This window comes from Podarcis cretensis (genome assembly GCF_951804945.1).
Source record: "Podarcis cretensis genome assembly, chromosome: 2".
Lineage (NCBI taxonomy): Eukaryota > Metazoa > Chordata > Lepidosauria > Squamata > Lacertidae > Podarcis > Podarcis cretensis.
Window position 1 is genome coordinate 16,083,070 of NC_137171.1, and position 18,910 is coordinate 16,101,979.

General features: G+C 46.3%; 3 protein-coding genes across 4 annotated transcripts in view; all 3 read right to left on the reverse strand.

Moving 5' to 3' along the window:
- The window catches only part of LOC307210086 (thiol S-methyltransferase TMT1A-like), a 40,213-nt gene that overhangs the window by 1,628 nt on the left and 19,675 nt on the right, over positions 1–18,910 (reverse strand). The window contains exons 2-3 of one of the 2 annotated variants that reach the window (XM_079965695.1): positions 3,530–4,605; positions 317–1,131 (exon numbers count right to left, since the gene is read on the reverse strand). In XM_079965695.1, coding sequence (XP_079821821.1) covers positions 317–817 — 501 coding nt within the window. In that variant the 5' untranslated portion in view covers positions 818–1,131; positions 3,530–4,605. Of the gene's footprint in view, positions 1–316; positions 1,441–3,529; positions 4,606–18,910 lie in introns of those variants that run through there. The other variant, XM_079965696.1, reaches the window with a different exon arrangement.
- Positions 3,688–8,916, reverse strand: LOC307210081 (thiol S-methyltransferase TMT1A-like). The gene is made up of 2 exons (XM_079965688.1): positions 8,331–8,916; positions 3,688–5,188 (listed from the first exon to the last, which is right to left on the reverse strand). Exons 1-2 carry the CDS (start codon positions 8,832–8,834, stop codon positions 4,952–4,954), a joined length of 741 nt encoding a protein of 246 aa, XP_079821814.1. The 5' UTR covers positions 8,835–8,916; the 3' UTR covers positions 3,688–4,951.
- LOC307210085 (thiol S-methyltransferase TMT1A-like) lies at positions 10,052–16,741 on the reverse strand. Its single transcript, XM_079965694.1, has 2 exons — positions 16,168–16,741; positions 10,052–10,480 (listed from the first exon to the last, which is right to left on the reverse strand). The coding sequence occupies exons 1-2, from the start codon at positions 16,669–16,671 to the stop codon at positions 10,244–10,246; spliced, it is 741 nt and encodes a 246-aa protein (XP_079821820.1). The 5' UTR covers positions 16,672–16,741; the 3' UTR covers positions 10,052–10,243.

Genomic DNA, 18,910 nt, shown 5'->3' on the forward strand with positions numbered 1-18,910 from the left:
TGTTTATTCAGAAGCAAAGTCCCATTTAGTTCAATGGAGCTTACCTCCCGATAAGCGTGCTTACAATTGCACTGTAACACATAGCTACCTACCAGGCCTGTTCAGAGCTTGTCTGGGGTGGGAGTCTTGTTATTGGCATGACAGCGTAAGTTTGGCAGGCCCTGGCGAGGGCCCCCATGCCATCTTCGAGGTCTGGAGCAAGTGAACCCTGCTGCTCCCTTCCTTTGCATCGGCCTGCTGCCTACTATACCCCTCTGAAATTGCATCTCTACCCCACCATGTCTCTTTTGCTGCCCTCTCCCCCTCAAATACTCACCGGCTTGAGGACCCTGCAGACTTCGCTCAGAACACTTTGCATGTCCCGCACGGAGCAGAGGACCAAAGTGGAAACAACGACATCGACGGAAGAATCGGCCACCTCCTGCAGATTCTCCGCCGAGGTCACCAAGAAGCTGTCAAACTGAAGGTGCTGGTTCTGGGCCATGCTTTTGGCTAGACTCCGTTGAAAGTGGGGGTTGGGGTCTGTACAGGTGACCCTGCAGTTGGCCGGGAAGAACTGGAAGTTGGAGCCCGTGCCGGTTCCTATCTCCAGCAGCCGCAGCTGCCCCGAGGGGCCTGCAAACTCCAACAAGTTGCGGAACAGCTCTTGTTTCTGCCTTGACATCTTCTTGTTGTAACTGGGTGCAAACTTCTCCATGAAGGCCGGGAAGATCTTCTTGCAGTAGGGCTGCCATACGCCCAAGTACGACAGCACGTATATGGGAAGGGCTAGCAGCTGGAGACAGAGACGGAGGCAGAAGACCAGGGTTGTTGCCATTTCAGCTCCTCCAGCCCAGTCTCGGATCTTTCGCCCTCTTTTTCCCTCGGAAGTCCAGAAGCAGGGGAAATAGTTTTGAATTCTGTGCAAACGTCGATTTAGCCTGTCTTGGGAAAGTTAGGATGCGGATGGCTTTCTTTCCTCTATCATCGCTTAGTTCCAGTGCAGATCTCAAAGCAGGGTTGTGGACGAGGAGAGAGGAAGCTGCAAACTTCTTGCTGGGTTCAGGAACTTCCTAAGGATCACGTTACCCACTGACTTCCTCATTCAGCCTGAGCCTTTTGTTTTGACTGCCAAAAGCAGTCTTTGGCAATCTGCCAGAAGGGAAGGGTGACTGTGTAACTCTTTCTCCTCTGGTGTTCTGAAGCGCAAAAGCAGTTTGTTTTTTTGCTTAACCCACAGCTTACTCAGATTTCTCTTACCTGTCACACATGTACACATGAGTGTGTACATATTTGTGTGAGGGGGAATAACTTGGGAAGGGCCTGGAACTGGGGGCAGAGAGATATGAAGGCACACCTGTTTAGGGAAGTTTTTAATGTTTAATGTTTTATCATGCTTTTAATATTCTGTTGGTAGCCTCCCAGAGTGGCTGGGGAAACCCAGCCAAATGGGCAGGGTATAAATAATAATAAAATTATTATTATTATTATTATTATTATTAGTAGTAGTAGTAGTAGTAGTAGTATGATTATTACCTGCATTTTCCATTCAGAGGCAGCTTAACCCAAGGGTTTATTTTTTTGGGGGGGAGGGGTTAAGAAAAAAATCTGTGGAGGATATAATCACATAACTGATTAACATGTAGCCAAAACTTAAGTGTTTAGAACAACGTACCCTCAAACATTTATCTGATGAAAATACAGACATCCTATTTAATAATAGAAATAATAATAATAATAATAATAATAATAATAATAATAATTTTTCTCATTTATACCCCGCCCATCTGGCTGGGTTGTCCCAGCCACTCTGGACCACTTCTAACATATATAAAAACCTAATTAAACATTTAAAAAACTTCCCTATATAGGGCTGCCTTCAGATGCCTTCTAAAGGTTGTATATTTACTTATCTCCTTGGCTCGAGGGTCCCGTAACTCCATACCCTGCAATATTTCTCTGATGGAAATAGGGACGTGCTAAGGAAAAGCGGAATCATATCAGAAACCGGGACGGCTTCTGTAAATCTGGGAATGTCCCTGGAAAATAGGGACATTTGGAAGGGTCTGGAACAATTTGTTCCTGCTCTAACTCATCCAAGTTGTTCAGCTCAAGTATGTACAGTTCTCTCTCTCAAAGCAGCCTTGCAATCTCTCCCCATAGCTTTCCCTTGATGTCACTGCAACCTTTTGCGCCTCAGGCAGGGATCTAAAGACCTACCTTCTCTGCTCATGTTTTACGGAGAGTTCTCTTGTGCAGTTAGAACGGCGGGTCATTTGGGGCTAAGGGCTGCCATTAGCCAGCTAGTTTGAAAGGACCTTTCAAGGAAAGTTCAGTTTAACCCCACTGTTTGCCAACTCAATGCCCGACCCCCCCCCAAAGGCACTTTAATTACTGGATTGTCTGTTCTGTCAAAACATAATTCCTCCTGTTCTGCAGCCCCATTTTGCACCTGTTTTCATCTTCACCCTCCTGTCCATAGCTTCTTTTCTGCCTCCTTTTCTGCAACCCCACTTATGCTCAGACCATGCTCATAGCAACTGCCTGAACCTTCATCCCCAGTCCCATGCCTCCTGTTCCCTCCTTTTCACTTTCACCCCTCTTTCCTCCTCTATTTTTTCAAATTCCCCTTGCACCATTCTCATTTCCATGGCTCCTCAACCCTCCTGTTCTGCAGATATGTTACTGTACTCTTAAGAGGAATGGAACCTTAACAGCAAATCTGCCAGTTTGTTCAGTTAGAGAAGGCTGTGTGGAGAAGGGAGAGCCTCTCATGCCCCCTTCCTTTCCTGGCTGCTGCACAACAGCCCTGCAGTGCTGCCAGTTGAGTCTTAAGTCTCCACCAGTTGCTGCCACCGCCACCCAATAAGGGGAGCAGGTGGCGCTGTGGTCTAAACCACTGAGCCTCTTGGGCTTGCCGATCGGAAGTTCGGCAGTTCCAATCCGCTCAATGGTGGTGAGCTCCCATTGCCGTGTCCCAGCTCCTGCCAACTTAGCAGTTCGAAAGCACACCAACACAAGTAGATAAATAGGTACTGCTGCGACGGGAAGGTAAATGGTTTTCCGTGCGCTCTGGTTTCCGTCACGGTGTCCGTTGCACCAGAAGCAGTTTAGCCATGCTGGCCACATGACCTGGAAAGCTGTCTGTGGACAAACGCCGGCATCCTCAGCCTGAAAGCGAGATTGGCGCCACAACCCCATAGTCACCTTTGACTGGACTTAACCATCTGGGGGTCCTTTATCTTTCTACCTTTTACCACCAGCCTCATTTTTAGGCATCACCCACAGTCCCAGAACCCAAGAGTTGGAAGTGGGGGGGGGGGACTGGGGCTGCACCAAAGCAATTCATTTTTTTATTTGGAAAAAAAAGACTCCTAGCGACTGCACCCTGCACGCCTCACCTGCACACAATGTAATGGGGAAAGGAGGGCTAACTTCCAGCTGCCTTATCCCACTCCAAGATCAAAGCAGCTCCACCCACCCACCCGCATCTTAAAGCCCTGGAACATTGGGACCAATGCACCCCCCATTTCCCAGACCGTTCGCTTACACGTTGCTCACAGTGTAAAAGCAGCCCACGCTCCCTGTCTTTCCGAGATCAAAGAAGAATGTGCTGGTTTCTTACGATGCTGATCCTCAACATTCAAATTAGCATGAATTCCATGCACATGGGGATTCCAGAATCCTGAGGCTGGTTACTGCACACACTTAAGCGGTCAAACTGTGAAGCTTTATTAGAAATAAAAGGCAAGGGGAAGCAGGTAGAGGAAGCAGGATACAAAAATAAACCACAGCGCTGCAGGACAGGGGTCACCAAACTTTCTGAGGCTGAGCTGTGGCGTGGCGTGGATCGGGGTGGTTTCCCTGGGTGCAAAATTTTAACACCCAGTGCTGCTTCAATACAGCTGTGTGCTTTCACCAGTGGATTCTGTTGAAGACGACTTCTCCATGTGAACCAGGAAGTGACCTCTTCAGACAATGGAACGACTCTTCTTATCTCTGCAGCTGCGATCTCCTGGGTGACACGGATGCCATGAGGCATATATACCTCACCTGTTTCCCTCCATCCCACCCACCCCCTCCATGCAGCCACAGGCGCTGGCACGCCACGCTCTGCCACTGAGCCTGAGGGCACATTAGCAAACCTGATAAGCTGTTGTGGGCACACTCCACAACCTGTTATACCGGCTGCAGTAAAATGTTGCTCTTTTTTAAAAAATATTTTTTTATTCAATTTTCCATTTTAACAATCCAATCAAATCACATTAAATATTCCAAATTATACAATTAAATATCATATAGTCCAAATATTCTGCTAAATTTTAAATTTTTATTGGGACTTCCCATGCTTCAAGTTCGGGGGGGGGGGGGGGCGCTATGATCATCTCATATCTCTGCTGTCTTGAGTTTCTAATAGTTCCTTTAAATCTTCCTGTTGTTAACCTTCAGTAAAATGCTGCTTTAAGTGCAGGGAAGGGACTCCGTTGGTTTCAGGAAAGGCCTCTGTTAGCACGCGTGTGCCTGCAAGCACCACACTGGCAGCACCCGCAATAGGAACCTCTCAATCATCTTCCAAATTAAAAAGAAATTCTGTTTAAGGTAATCAACAATGGCTGATATCCCAACCTCCATGGGGACCAGATGCTTCCAGGGAAAATAGTAATGGTAGTTCATGCATGCTCACGTGTAAGTGAATGAGGCAAGCCCAAGTTATGTGTTATGGCAACATTCACATCTGCATGGGAGCAGCTGGATTGTGGAAAGTGAAGGTAGCTGGACAGTCTGTCAAGTGGAAATAAAAAATGGATTGGTAATAACATACATGTGTGTGCATCCAATTACAGATTGCACAAGAAGTTCACAGGCCATAGGTGACATAGTGATGGGCTGTGGTATAATTCTTATGATTCGGTTCTACACCCCAACCCAGAGACACCTGCAGGGAGATCTTGTTCAGTAATTTATTTCCAAGCTACTTTACAGCATAACCTATGATATGCGGCCTAATAGGGGGCCATATTAAAGGGGCATGTATGTGCCGTAGCTTCAGCTCTGAGAAGCCAGCTTTTTCCAGGACGTTCCAGGTTTCTCTGGTCATGTGGCACCCGTCAAACAGACATTTCCAAGTTGGATCAGAGATCTGCTGCCAGAAGAGAGTCCAACTGGAAGGAGCACCTGCAACATGTTCTAGGAAGTAGAAAGCGCCACCCTGGAGAAACAGAAATGGATGCATATAAGTTACTTTCTATTCTCCTTTGGAGTTCCTCAGATATTCCTTTGCACAATCAGCGCTAATGGTATCAGAGTGCTGTTAATTTTTCATGGCAACAGCCACTGTCCCCCTGAATTATGTCCTGAATCTTCCCACATTCAGCTGCATTGGATGGCTTTGGGGTTCTAGCCTTATGAGAGGAACACAGACAGCTCAGTGGGTTAGAGCATGGTGCTGAGAATGCCAAGGTTGCAGGTTCGATCCCTGTACGGGACAGCTGCATATTCCTTCCTTGTAGGGGGTTGGACTAGATGATCCTCAGGCTCCATTCTAATTCTACAATTCTATGATTTCTCTGTCTGCTTTCTCCATTCCGTGCATAATATTACACATCTCCATCATTTGCCTTTTCTCACAGCTACTACAAGCTGGGTCAACATCTTCACCAAGCTATCTGCTATGGCTGCAAAGTCTCATCCCTTGTCACTTACCACCAATTCAGATTCCTGAGGTTATATGTGATTTTATTTATCACCCCCAAATCACTCTACACTTGATTACTTTGAACTTCATTGGCCATTTTAATGCCCATTTGCTCAGTTAGGAGCAGGAGTGCCAACTTGAATAAAATATTGGGGGAGGCCAGGTATGCCCCATCCCATATAATCAACCACAAGTAGTAGTACACAGACACACTCCATTTTAATCGTATTGCCCATCACCTATGGGGGTTCCCGGCCCCCTCAAATATTTTATTAGTGGGGTCAATGGGACCTCGGCCCCTAGGAGTTGGTTTTATGGTTTGGAGAAATCGTTTTGGAGCTTTTCACAACCCCTTTTTGCCAATGTGAAAAATTTGGTATCATTGTCAAACTTGACCCTAGTTCAGTCCTTGGACATGTTAATGATTAACAGGTTGAGTTTAAGGGATCGTTTCTCAAATAACTGATTCTGAAAACTGTAAATTCAAGTACCAGTACACTGTGAACTGGTATGTAAACTGTTCAAAATTCCGAAGTTTATTTATGTTGGGTGCTTTTAGGATTATGAGCCGGGGTAACTAACCTTTTGGGCCCAAGGTTGCAGTCATGCTTAGCAAAGCCTTTGAGAGCTGCATGCCAATGCTGAGAAGGTCCAAAACTCAGTATGGATCCATACAGATGTAAGACTTGAAAAGGGGAGCTATCCCTTTTCCTGGTTCATCAAACAAATTAACTGATGACCGAGGAGAGGGCAATTTACATCCCCATCAGGCCACTGGGCTTGAAGGAGAGGTTTAAATAACTTCATCCACCCTAGTACCCTGGCAAGTGTTTAACTAAGTAGACCTATTGAAATTACGGTAATCCCGGTGCCTAAGAGAGGTTCATTCATTTTCATAGGTCTACTCTGCACTTTATTTTATTTTTTGTGGCAGCTGTCCAAATTGTTGGTGTTGCAGGGAGAAAGATAATAACTGTTTGGTCTGGATCATGTCCCTATGCTAAGAGTCCTGGATTTACGTCCTGGTTTCTGATTTGATCCTGGAATGTCCTGCTTTTCCTCAGTCCCTATTTTCATCAGAGAAATGTTGGAGGATATGGAGTTATGTGACTCCCAAGCCAAGGAGATAAGTAACTATACAACCTTTAGAAGACATCTGAAGGCAGCCCTGTATAGGGATTTTTTAAAAATGTTTTATGTTTTATTATGTTTTTATGTATGTTGAAAGCAGCCCAGAGTGGTTGGGGCAACCAATAACACAATTGCTGCTGTTGTTGTTTAATAGGATGTCCCTATTTTCATCAAATAAACATTGGAGGGTATGGGATCTGTCACTAGAGTCAGTTAACAGCTTAGCCAAGGGTGATTTTGAGTTTGCCCCTACTTTGCCAGTTTCATTGGTAAGCAGAGATGGAAGTGTTGGTTTCTGCTCTCTTCACTGTGCAGCGAAGTGCTTGTCACGAGACAGGTGTTTACATTCCACAGTCTGTGCTGTTGGAGTTTCTCACGGGAAAGGAGACTGGATGTGACGTACACTGGTTTCCTGTTTTTCACTGTTCACTGTGTGTTTCTCTCTGTGCTTCAGAGGAGAGAGGATGCTTTCTCTGCTCCAGCAGAGGCAAGATGTTTTTCTGTAAACTATCAGCTTTGAGATGTAAATAAAGCAATATAGAGAATGTGCACGTATTCCTCATCATTCCGCTGTGCACGGGACACTGCAAATTCAACAGGAAGATGTCAAGGAAATCTCAGTGGGTGAAACAGATACATTTTACTCACTATACTTTGAAAGGAAAGAGAGGCTATAATGTGTTTAAAAAGCCATTCCCAAACATGCATCACTCTATTTTATCTTTTTTTAAAAAGGCAGGTGGGGATAGGCACAAAACAAGTGCAGAGAGGCTGAAATGTGAGAAGGAGGAATAATAATAATAATTATTTATTCATTCATTCATTCATTCATACATACAGGTTTCCCCAGCCACTGTGGATGGCTCCCAACAGAATATTAAAAACACGATAAAAGATCAAACATTAAAAACTTCCCTAAACAGGGCTGCCTTGAGATGTCTTCTAAAAGTTTAATTCCTTGACATCTGATGGCAGGGCGTTCCACAGGGTGGGTGCCACTACCGAGAAGGCCCTCTGTCTGGTTCCCTTCACTGCTCAAAGTGAGTGAACCGCCAGAAGGCCCTCGGAGCTGGATCTCAGTGTCCGGGCTGAACAACAGGAGTGGAGAGGCTGCTTCAGGTATACTGGGCCTTCCTGCCCAACCCTCTTATCAGTTTCAACATGAGAGACAAGCATGTTTAAAGATTTGCTTTGGTCTTTCACAAGTGCGCAACAACAACAGACAAAATAATAAGAGGCATGTCTAGATTTGTCTAAAGTACCCTCAATAACACAGAGTGTGGGATTGTTTCTTCCTAACTGTAGTTAGAGAGAAAAGCAAGGGAGTGATTCCAACGTTTGCAACTTATGAGAATGCAAATAGCTCAGAAGCAAATTGGTTTACGCAGAAACAACAAGAGATCCGAATCCATCTACCTGCATTTGTGATTGCCCAACGGATATAGAATTGACTAACACCCGAGAATACACATGCCCCTGCAGTTACTGAATTGTCCTTGTTCTTGCCACGGCGTGAGCTACTTACCGGTCTCAGCACCCGCAGGACTTCTTTCATAACTTGCTCGGGGCTCTTCACAGAGCATAGCACCGTCGTTGAAACCACCACATCCACTGATGCAGCTGGTACCTGGTGCAGGTCCTCAGCTGGAGCCACCAAACAGCGTTCCACCTGCACGTGTGGATTTTCAGCCAGGCTCTTGTTATAAAACTTCTGGAAGTTGGGGTTCGGATCAGTGCATATGATTTTGCATCCCGCGGGGTAGAACTGAAAGTTGGTGCCAGGTCCCGCACCAATCTCCAACAGTGTGAGGGCCCCCGTAGGACTGGCAAAGTCCTTCAGGTTGCTGAACATTTCCTTTTTCTTGCCAGACATGTGCTTATTATAATAGGCGGACGCCACTGACATAAAGTAGGGGAATAACTTCTTGCAAAGGGGTTCCCAGATACCCAGATACCACAGTAAGTAAACAGGGAAGGCTAATATCTGGACGCAGAACCTGAGCAGGACAACTAGGCATGTTGCTTCCATGTTAGCAAGAGGGCGGAAATCAGCAAAGTCAGAGGCGAAGAGAAAGTCAGTTGCAGAGTCTCGAGGGTGGGCCAAGAGGACGCCCAGTGCCCAGCGTTGGGTGTCCTGTATTTAAAGACACTGACCCCTCCTCCGAATTGGCAACAATCAAACACCCCAGCAACCCAATTTATCCAATTATGGCTTGGGTTATCCAAATCTGCCCAGCAACAACAGGGTGGCTTGTATCCCACAACCGCAACACATGCTCTCTGTTAGGGAGAACACGCTGTGCCAGAGCCCTTGGCAGTGACCACACTGGCTGTGAGATCTCAAAGGGTGGAGAGGGATATTGTTCATAAACTAAACACACTCACACATACACACTCACCAAAAACCTTGCCCCTGTCAGAGGGAACTTAAAAACTGTATTTGCTGTCTTTAAGAGGGAAATAATCTCATTTAGGGGGTATTCTAACACTTTATTGCAGAAGTACTCCACGGTCCTAAATGCCGGATTTACATATAAGCTAAACAAGTTATAGCTTAGGGCCCCACTGTCTTGGAGGCCCCCCCCCCCAATTTGAAGGAAACAAAACTTGTACATTTCCAAAATATAAGATAAAAAACAAATAAAACAAAACATACATACACCAACACTGTTTTGTGTTGTGTAGGCTTTAAGTGCAGGGAATGGACTCCATGGGTTTCAGGAAAGGCCTCTGTTAGCACGCGTGTGCCTGCAAGCACCACACTGGCAGCACCTGCGATAGGAACCTCTCAGTCATCTTCCAAATTAAAAAGAAATTCTGTTTAAGGTAATGGAGAATGGTGTGTTGTAGTGGTTAAGAGTGGTGGACTCGTAATCTGGTGAACTGGGTTTGCTTCCCCGCTCTTCCACATGCAGCTGATGGGTGACCTTGGGCTTGTCACACTTCTCTGAAGTCTCTCAGCCTCACTCACCTTACAGAGTGTTTGTTGTGGGGGAGGAAGGGAAAGGAGATTGTTAGCCACTTGGAGACTCCTTAAGGGGAGTGAAAGGCGGGATATCAAGACCAAACTCTTCTTCTTCTGATATCCCAACCTCCACGGGGATCAGATGCTTCCAGGGAGAATAGTAATGGTAGTTCATGCATGCCCACGTGTAAGTGATTGAGGCAAGCCCAAGCTATGTGTTATGGCAATATTCACATCTGCATGGGAGCAGCTGGATTGTGGAAAGTGAAGGTAGCTGGACAGTCTGTCAAGTGGAAATAAAAAATGGATTGGTAATAACATACATGTGTGTGCATCCAATTACAGATTGCACAAGAAGTTCACAGGCCATAGGTGACATAGTGATGGGCTGTGGTATAATTCTTATGATTCGGTTCTACACCCCAACCCAGAGACACCTGCAGGGAGATCTTGTTCAGTAATTTATTTCCAAGCTACTTTACAGCATAACCTATGATATGCGGCCTAATAGGGTACCATTTTAAAGGGGCATCTATGTGCCGTAGCTTCAGCTCTGAGGAGCCAGCTTTTTCCAGGACGTTCCAGGTTTCTCTGGTCATGTGGCACCCGTCAAACAGACATATCCAAGTTGGATCAGAGATCTGCTGCCAGAAGAGAGTCCAGCTGGAAGGAGCACCTGCAACATGTTCTAGGAAGTAGAAAGCGCCACCCTGGAGAAACAGAAATGGATGCATATAAGTTACTTGCTATGCTCCTTTGGAGTTCCTCAGATATTCCTTTGCACAATCAGCGCTAATGGTATCAGAGTGCTGTTAATTTTTCATGGCAACAGCCACTGTTCCCCTGAATTCTGTCCTGAATCTTCTCACATTCAGCTGCATTGGATGGCTTTGGGCTTCTAGTCTTATGAGAGGAACACAGACTGCTCAGTGGGTTAGAGCATGGTGCTGAGAACGCCAAGGTTGCAGGTTCGATCCCTGTACGGGACAGCTGCATATTCCTTCCTTGTAGGGGGTTGGACTAGATGATCCTCGGGCTCCCTTCTAATTCTACAATTCTATGATTTCTCTGTCTGCTTTCTCCATTCCGAGCATAACATTACACATCTCCATATTTGCCTTTTCTCACAGCTACTACAAGCTGGGTCAACCTCTTCACCAAGCTATCTGCTATGGCTGCAAAGTCTCATCCCTTGTCACTTACCACCAATTCAGATTCCTGAGGTTATATGTGATTTTATTTATCACCCCCAAATCACTCTACACTTGATTACTTTGAACTTCATTGGCCATTTTAATGCCCATTTGCTCAGTTAGGAGCAGGAGTGCCAACTTGAATAAAATATTGGGGGAGGCCAGGTATGCCCCTCCCCATATAATCAACCACAAGAAGTAGAACACAGACACACTCCATTTTAATCGTATTGCCCATCACCTATGGGGGTCAGTGGGACCTCGGCTCCTAGGAGTTGGTTCTATGGTTTGGAGAAATCCTTTTGGAGATTTTCACAACCCCTTTTTGCATTAACCAATGTGAAAAATTTGTTATCATTGTCAAACTTGACCCCAGTTCAGTCCTTGGACATGTTAATGATTAACAGGTTGAGTTTAAGGGCTCGTTTCTCAAATAATTGATTGTGAAAACTGTAAATTCAAGTACCGGTACACTGTGAACTGGTATGTAAACTGTTCAAAATACTGAAGTTTATTTACCGGTATGTTGGGTGCTTTTAGGATTGTGAACTGGGATAACTAACTAACCTTTTGAGGCCAAGGTTGCAGTCATACTTAGCAAACCCTTTGATGCCAATGCTGAGAAGGTCCAAAACTCAGTATGGATCTATACAGATGTAAGAGTTGAAAAGGGGAGCTATCCCTTTTCCTGGTTCATCAAATAAATTAATTGATGACCGAGGAGAGGGCAATTTACATCTTCATCAGGCCACTGGGCTTGAAGGAGAGGTTTAAATAACTTCATCCACCCTAGTACCCTGGCAGGTGTTTAACTAAGTAGACCTATTGAAATTACGGTAATCCCAGTGCCTAAGAGAGGTTCATTCATTTTAATAGGTCTACTCTGCACTTAATGCTAACTTATTTTATTTTTTGTGGCAGCTGTTCAAATTGGTGGTGTTGCAGGGAGAAAGATAATAACTGTTTGGTCTGGATCATGTCCCTATGCTGAGTCCTAGATTTACGTCATGGTTTCTGATTTGATCCTGGAATGTCCTGCTTTTCCTCAGTCCCTATTTTCATCAGAGAAATGTTGGAGGATATGGAGTTATGTGACTCCCAAGCCAAGGAGATAAGTAACTATACAACCTTTAGAAGACAACTGAAGGCAGCCCTGTATAGGGATTTAAAAAAAAATGTTTTATGTTTTATTATGTTTTTATGTATGTTGAAAGCAGCCCAAGAGTGGTTGGGGCAACCAATAATACAATTGCTGCTGTTGTTGTTTAATAGGATGTCCCTATTTTCATCAAATAAATGTTGGAGGGTATGACAACTGTCACTAGAGTCAGTTAACAGCTTAGCCAAGGGTGATTTTGAGTTTGCCCCCGACTTTTCCAGTTTCATTGGTAAGCAGAGATGGAAGATGTCAAGGAAATCTCAGTGGGTGAAACAAATACATTGTACTCACTATACTTCAAAAGGAAAGATAGGCTGTAATGCGTTTAAAAAGCCATTCCCAAACATGAATCATTCTATTTTTCTTTTTTTTTTAAAGGCAGGTGGGGATAGGCACAAAACAAATGCAGAGAGGCTGAAATGTGAGGAGGAGGAATAATAATAATAATGTTGTTGTTGTTGTTGTTGTTGTTGTTTAGTCGTTTAGTCGTGTCCGACTCTTCGTGACCCCATGGACCAGAGCACGCCAGGCACTCCTGTCTTCCACTGCCTCCCGCAGTTTGGTCAGACTCATGTTTGTAGCTTCGAGAACACTGTCCAGCCATCTCGTCCTCTGTCGTCCCCTTCTCCTTGTGCCCTCCATCTTTCCCAACATCAGGGTCTTTTCCAGGGAGTCTTCTCTTCTCATGAGGTGGCCAAAGTATTGGAGCCTCAGCTTCACGATCTGTCCTTCCAGTGAGCACTCAGGGCTGATTTCCTTAAGAATGGATACGTTTGATCTTCTTGCAGTCCATGGGACTCTCAAGAGTCTCCTCCAGCACCATAATTCAAAAGCATCAATTCTTCGGCGATCAGCCTTCTTGATGGTCCAGCTCTCACTTCCATACATCACTACTGGGAAAACCATGGCTTTAACTATACGGACCTTTGTTGGTAAGGTGATGTCTCTGCTTTTTAAGACGCTGTCTAGGTTTGCCATCGCCTTTCTCCCAAGGAGCAAGCGTCTTTTAATTTCGTGACTGCTGTCACCATCTGCAGTGATCATGGAGCCCAAGAAAGTAAAATCTCTCACTGCCTCAATTTCTTCCCCTTCTATTTGCCAGGAGGTGATGGGCCCAGTGGCCATGATCTTCGGTTTTTTTATGTTGAGCTTCAGACCATATTTTGCACTCTCCTCTTTCACCCTCATTAAAAGGTTCTTTAATTCCTCCTCACTTTCTGCCATCAAGGTTGTGTCATCTGCATATCTGAGGTTGTTGATATTTCTTCCGGCAATCTTAATTCCGGCTTGGGATTCATCCAGCCCAGCCTTTCGCATGATGAATTCTGCATATAAGTTAAATAAGCAGGGAGACAATATGCAGCCTTGCCGTACTCCTTTCCCAATTTTGAACTAATCAGTTGTTCCATATCCAGTTCTAACTGTAGCTTCTTGTCCCACATAGAGATTTCTCAGGAGACAGATGAGGTGATCAGGCACTCCCATTTCTTTAAGAACTTGCCATAGTTTGCTGTGGTCGACACAGTCAAAGGCTTTTGCATAGTCAATGAAGCAGAAGTACCGTAGATGTCTTTCTGGAACTCTAGCTTTCTCCATAATCCAGCGCATGTTTGCAATTTGGTCTCTGGTTCCTCTGCCCCTTCGAAATCCAGCTTGCACTTCTGGGAGTTCTCAGTGCACATACTGCTTAAGCCTGCCTTGTAGAATTTTAAGCATAACCTTGCTAGCGTGTGAAATGAGTGCAATTGTGCGGTAGTTGGAGCATTCTTTGGCACTGCCCTTCTTTGGGATTGGGATGTAGACTGATCTTCTCCAATCCTCTGGCCACTGCTGAGTTTTCCAAATTTGCTGGCATATTGAGTGTAGCACCTTAAGAGCATCATCTTTTAAAAATTTAAATAGTTCAGCTGGAATATCATCACTTCCACTGGCCTTGTTATTTGCAGTGCTTTCTAAGGCCCATTTGACTTCACTCTCCAGGATGTCTGGCTGAAGGTCAGCAACCACACTACCTGAGGTGTACGAGACATCCATATCTTTCTGGTATAATTCCTCTGTGTATTCTTGCCACCTCTTCTTGATGTCTTCTGCTTCTGTTAGGTCCTTACCACTTGTGTCCTTTATTATGGTAATCTTTGTACGAAATGTTCCTTTCATATCTCCAATTTTCTTGAACAGATCTCTGGTTCTTCCCATTCTGTTGTTTTCCTCTATTTCTTTGCATTGCTCGTTTAAGAAGGCCTTCTTGTCTCTCCTTGCTATTTTTTGGAAATCTGCATTCAATTTCCTGTATCTTTCACTATCTCCCTCGCATTTTGCTTGCCTTCTCTCCCCTGCTATTTGTAAGGCCTCGTTGGACAGCCACTTTGCTTTCTTGCATTTCCTTTTCATTGGGATGGTTTTCGTTGCTGTCTCCTGTATAATGTTGCGAGCCTCCACCCATAGTTCTTCAGGCACTCTGTCCAGCAAATCTAAATCCTTAAACCTGTTCCTCACTTCCACTGTGTATTCATAAGGGATTTGATTCAGATTGTATCTTACTGGCCCAGTGGTTTTTCCTACTTTCTTCAGTTTAAGCTGGAATTTTGCTATAAGAAGCTGATGATCTGAGCCACAGTCAGCTCCAGGTCTTGTTTTTGCTGACTGTATAGAGCTTCTCCATCTTTGGCTGCAGAGAATATAATCAATCTGATTACGATGCTGCCCCTCTGGTGATGTCCACGTGTAGAGTCGTCTCTTGTGTTCTTGGAAAAGCGTGTTTGTGATGACCAGCTTGTTCTCTTGACAGAACTCTATTAGCCTTTGCCCTGCTTCGTTTTGATCTCCAAGGCCAAACTTGCCAGTTGTTCCTTTTATCTCTTGATTCCCTACTTTAGCATTCCAATCCCCTATAATGAGAAGAACATCCTTCTTTGGTGTCACTTCTATAAGGTCTTGTAAGTCTTCATAGAATTGGTCAATTTCAGTTTCTTCAGCACCAGTAGTTGGTGCATAAACTTGGATTACTGTGATGTTAAAAGGTCTGCCTTGGATTCGTATCGAGATCATTCTATCATTTTTGGGATTGCATCCCAGTACAGCTTTCGCCACTCTTTTGTTGACTATGAGGGCCACTCCATTTCTTTTACGGGTTTCTTGCCCACAGTAGTAGATATGATGGTCATCCGAACTGAATTCGCCCATTCCCGTCCATTTTAGTTCACTGATGCCCAGGATGTCAATATTTATTCTTGCCATCTCATTTTTGACCACATCCAACTTACCCAGGTTCATGGTTCTAACATTCCAGGTTCCTATGCAATATTTTTCATAATAATAATAATAATAATAATAATAATAATAATAATAATAATAATTTATTCATACATACATACAGGTTTCCCCAGCCACTCTGGATGGCTCCCAACAAAATATTAAAAACACGATAAATGATCAAACATTAAAAACATCCCTAAACAGGGCTGCCTTCAGATGTCTTCTAAAAGTTTATTTCCTTGGCAGGGCATTCCACAGGGTGAGCGCCACTACCGAGAAGGCCCTCTGTCTGGTTCCCTTCACTGCTCAAATTGAGGGAACTGCCTGAAGGCCCTCGGAGCTGGATCTCAGTGTCCGGGCTGAACAACAGGAGTGGAGAGGCTGCTTCAGTTATACTGAGCCTTCCTGCCCAACCCTCTTATCAGTTTCAACATCAGAGACAAGCATGTTTAAAAATTCGCTTTGGTCTTTCACAAGTGCACAATGGACAAAATAATAAGAGGCATGTCTTTATCTGCCTAAGGTACCCTCAATAATACAGAGTGTGGGATTGTTTCTCCCTAACGGTAGTTAGGGAGAAAAGCAAGCGAGTGATTCCAATGTTTGCAACTTATGAGAATGTAAATAGCTCAGAAGCAAATTGGTTTACGCAGAAACAACAAGGGATCTGAATCCATCTACCTGCATTTGTGATTGCCCAACGGATATAGAATTGACTAACACCCGAGAATACACATGCCCCTGCAGTTACTGAATTGTCCTTGTTCTTGCCACGGCGTGAGCTACTTACCGGTCTCAGCACCCGCAGAACTTCTTTCATAACTTGCTCTGGGCTCTTCACAGAGCATAGCACCGTCGTTGAAACCACCACATCCACCGATGCAGCTGGTACCTGGTGCAGGTCCTCAGCTGGAGCCACCAAACAGCGTTCCACCTGCACGTGTGGATTTTCAGCCAGGCTCTTGTCAAGAAACTTCTGGAAGTTGGGGTTCGGATCAGTGCATATGATTTTGCATCCCGCGGGGTAGAACTGAAAGTTGGAGCCAGTTCCCGCACCAATCTCCAACAGTGTGAGGACCCCCGTAGGACTGGCAAAGTTCTTCAGGTTGCTGAACATTTCCTTTTTCTTGCCAGACATGTACTTGTTATAACAGGCGGATGCCACAGACATGAAGTAGGGGAATAACTTCTTGCAAAGGGGTTCCCAGATACCCAGATACCACAGTAAGTAAACAGGGAAGGCTAATATCTGGACGCAGAACCTGAGTAGGACAACTAGGCATGTTGCTTCCATGTTAGCAGGAGGGCAGAAAACAGCAAAGTCAGAGGAGAAGAGAAAGTCAGTCGCAGAGTCTTGAGGGTGGGGCTTGGGTGAGGACTGCAGGGCCTGCTCCCTTCCAGGGCCTTTTCCAACTGGCCCAGGGGGCGTGGCCCAGGCCCTCTCCCCCGGCTACAAAGGGACTCCTGCTGCAGTGAGGCCTCGGACCATCGGCTGGGTGAGGACTGCAGGGCCTGCTCCCTTCCAGGGCCTTTTCCAGCTGGCCCAGGGGGCGTGGCCCAGGACCTCTCTCCCGGCTATAAAGGGACTCCTGCTGCAGTGAGGCCTCGGACCATCGGCTGGGTGAGGACTGCAGGGCCTGCTCCCTTCCAGGGCCTTTTCCAGCTGGCCCAGGGGGCGTGGCCCAGGACCTCTCTCCCGGCTACAAAGGGACTCCTGCTGCAGTGAGGCCTCGGACCATCGGCTGGGTGAGGACTGCAGGGCCTGCTCCCTTCCAGGGCCTTTTCCAGCTGGCCCAGGGGGCGTGGCCCAGGACCTCTCTCCCGGCTACAAAGGGACTCCTGCTGCAGTGAGGCCTCGGACCATCGGCTGGGTGAGGACTGCAGGGCCTGCTCCCTTCCAGGGCCTTTTCCAGCTGGCCCAGGGGGCGTGGCCCAGGACCTCTCTCCCGGCTACAAAGGGACTCCTGCTGCAGTGAGGCCTCGGACCATCGGCTGGGTGAGGACTGCAGGGCCTGCTCCCTTCCAGGGCCTTTTCCAACTGGCCCAGGGGGCGTGGCCCAGGCACTTATTTGGAACAAACTTTTTGGGAAGGGTGGGAAGTGTTCTGCCATTCTTCCCTGTTCCAGGTGGTTAATGTGCTTTAAAATGTCCTCAAGCAGTCGGTGGCAATTTAAATTTAAATTTAAATTTAATTTCCCCCCCCCCCCTTTTTTCCATTGTTGGGGGTGGGTGGGATGGATATTTAGTTGGGATTAATTTTAGTATAATTGTTTTGTTTCTTTTTGTTGTTGTTTTATTGGTTCTGTATAGTTTGTGTTTTGTTTTTAAGGGGCGGGATCAGGGCTGCCTGGGAGTGGGGCCCCAGCCAACACGATGGCTGGGACAAGTTCCACAGGGGGGGAAGCACTGGGACATCCGATCTCGGTGATCATGGGCAGGAGGCGGAGTTACGCTAAGACCAGACCATGTCATTACCGAGGAGGCAGGTTTAGTCGTTGTTTGAAGACTATCCCTGCCTCCAGGTCTGGCCTTGACCAGATGGATACTGGAATCAACAGGGGAAACCTACATGACCTGAAGGTGTTGCTGTGTAATGCCAGGTCAATGATGAATAAAACCACTGCCATCCACGACCTGATTGTGGATGGAGGATTTGACCTGGCATGTGTGACAGAGACCTGGTTGGAGGAAGCAGATGGGCCTGTCCTTGCCGCTGCTTGCCCACCAGGTTTCTCTTACGCACAACAACCCAGGTCATGTGGGCGGGGAGGGGGGGTTGCAGTGATTTTTAGGAAGTCACTAGCTTGCACCAGGCGTCCTACTGGGAAGATCCAGCTTTCTGAGTGCATGTTCTGGAAGTTGGGCAATAGGGGCAGTACAGGATTCCTTTTGGTGTACCGACCTCCCCGCTGCACCAAGGACTCCCTGTCTGAGCTGCTTCAGGTCGTGGCGGATTTTCTCCTGGAGACACCTAGTTTGGTTGTCCTAGGAGATTTTAACATCCATGCCGACACGACCTTACAAGGGGCTGCTCGGGACTTCGTGGAAAGCATGGCCTCCATGGGGCTGTCCCTGAATAAGTTTGGCCCAACTCATAGTCATGGACATGCCTTAGACCTGGTGTTCACCTCTAGTGACGTGGGTGATCTGACACTAAGTAAAAGTGAAACAAAAGAAGTGCCATGGTCAGATCACTTCCTGGTGCAACTGGACTTCTCCGCGACCCTTCCCCTCTGCAGGGAGGTGGGACCAATTCGGATGGTCCGCCCCCGCCACTTAATGGATCCAAATGGTTTCCAGAGAGTGGTAGGGGATGCTTTATCCCATGTTGATGGCCTTTCAGCTGATTCCCTGGTGGCCCGCTGGAATGCAGAGTTAACCAGGGCTATCGACTGTCTGGCTCCGAAGCGCCCTCTCCGATTGCATGGAGCCCGGACAGCTCCGTGGTTTTCTTCGGAGCTGAGGGCGATGAAACAATCGCTGAGACGGCTAGAGCGTCGGTGGCAAAAAACTCACTCCGAATCTGACCGGAC